Here is a 1,993-nt window from a genome sequence, read left to right on the forward strand (position 1 = left end):
CACCAACTTTTTATTTTACCAAGTTACAGAATAACCTTGTCTGTTTGTTTACTTATTTATTGCATCCCCCTTCCCACGCTTGTCCATCATGGTTGAGCGGCGCTGGCCTATTTATACCGGCTTAATACATTCCCGTTAAATTAGTTCACCATTTTCATGTAGCCAGAGACAGGCTATTCCCTAGCCGGATGGGACCTTATTGTAATTCTGCATGACTCCGCCAGACAGAAACTCTGACCACGAACTCACCTTTCCCACCCCGATTGTCGCTTGAAGAGCGCACGGCCTGAGAACCGTCTCCCTACAGTCACCCTGCGAGGCCCCAAGGTTGTATTGAACCCCGCGCGCCTGCGCCCCCAGGGCACGCCGAGAACGCCAGGGTCGCCACGTCAGCCTGCGTGCGTGACGCCAGCGCGCCTGCGCGCGGAGAGGGGTGGGGCGCACGCGAAGGCCCGCCCCTACATCCGGGGCCTGGACGGCGGTAGTGTCGCCGCGCGGGGGTCACGTGGCTCCTTCCTTTCCGTCTTTGGCCGGCTGGGCGCGGGCGAGTGCTGGCGAGGCGCGTGGAACCTCGCGTTGGTTCCCCTTCGTCTCCTCTCCCGGCCCGGGCCACTAGGGAGTTCGCTGACGCCGGGTGAGCTGCGTCTGCCGCCAAGATGCCGGCCTATTTCCAGAGGCCGGAAAATGCCCTCAAACGCGCCAACGGTGAGTGGGGGATCGGGGCACGCCAGGCTCAAGCGGCCGGAGGCCTCGGAGGTCGAGGGCCTGGGCCTGTTTCCAGCTGCTCCGTCGCCCGGGCTGCGGCCGGAGAGAAGGTCGATGCGGCCTGCCAGCCGCCGTCCCAGCTTGTGGTTGGGCATGGTTTCCCTTCCCACTCCAACCGACTGGGGGCTGGGAGGCGCGGAGCCGGGAACTGTCGCTTCTGGGGCTCGTCCTTTCCCCGCCGTTCCCTGGTGCGTCGCAGGGGCCGCGGCTCGAGAGACAGGCCCTAGCCGGGGAGGAGCGTCTTCCCCCCTGTACACCTCCCGCTAGCTTTCTCGACCACCGGCCTTTCGTCTGCTTAGGCCCCACGCCGCGGGCCGCCATCTGGGAGTGCCGGGGAGTAAGAAACATGGCTCCCTCCCGGGGACAATGCACGCGAGAACCTCAGCTCCACCTCCCGCCTGGGCCGGGAGCCGGGCAGAGCCACCTCCGGCCCTCGTACGTCGCCTCCGCCCTCCGGGACCTGCTCGGTGCTTTGCTGGGTCAGGGTCCACTTACCGTTCACCCAGCCACTTTGTATTCGCTTTTAGAGGCCTCTGACCCATTTAACTTGTTTCTTGTTTTTTTTCCTGACATTGATTAGGGGGCATTCCGAAAGCTTATTATGAATCACTGGAAGTTGGAACAGTTAATATGGTAAAGGGACTTCAGGTCCTCTCTTAAAGATAACGAAACAGGCCTAGAGAGAGAGAATGATTTCCCCAAGGTCACTCTGGGAGTTAGTTGTTCAGCCAGGAGACTAAAACTAGGTCTCTTGATATCCAGATCTGCCTTTTTTTCCCCCCTCCACCCCACCGCTCAGCGCTGCTGCCTGCGATTTCTATTTCCATGTGTGTACCTAATAAGCTATTGGCGCTTGCGGGAAAAACTTCTTTTCAAGAGGCGTTTATTACTTGGCAGTATGGAGATGCAAATGTTTTTGCATGTCTCTGGACTTTAAAAACTTTATTGTTCAGGGTTTTTTTTTTTAACCGGCAATTTTGAGCTGTTAATGCTAAAACGGCTCATACTTTCACCCTTTCGCTGCCCATACAGAAGTTTTGAGTCTTATCCATGTTGTAGATGGATATATCCTGTCTGTTACAGTTTTACATTAGGAGAGCTTATTTTGTTAGCTTGTTTGAAAGTTTAGCTTATGAAACGGTTCGTTTGAGTCAGTACATAAGACTGCTGATTACCTATCAGGACCAGATAGATGCGTTGGTCACAAAGGTTTTTTTTTTTTTTTTTT

General features: G+C 55.8%; 1 protein-coding gene across 2 annotated transcripts in view; it reads left to right on the top strand.

Moving 5' to 3' along the window:
* The first annotated feature begins 451 nt into the window (after window positions 1–451).
* EIF3A (eukaryotic translation initiation factor 3, subunit A) overlaps window positions 452–1,993 on the top strand; it is a 37,936-nt gene continuing 36,394 nt past the window's right edge. For both annotated transcript variants that reach the window (XM_012642416.1, XM_012642417.1), the window contains exon 1: window positions 452–705. In XM_012642416.1, coding sequence (XP_012497870.1) covers window positions 657–705 — 49 coding nt within the window. In that variant the 5' untranslated portion in view covers window positions 452–656. The remainder of the gene's footprint in view (window positions 706–1,993) is intronic.

Source organism: Propithecus coquereli, unplaced genomic scaffold, assembly GCF_000956105.1.
Source record: "Propithecus coquereli isolate 6110/MARCELLA unplaced genomic scaffold, Pcoq_1.0 Scaffold179, whole genome shotgun sequence".
NCBI lineage: Eukaryota > Metazoa > Chordata > Mammalia > Primates > Indriidae > Propithecus > Propithecus coquereli.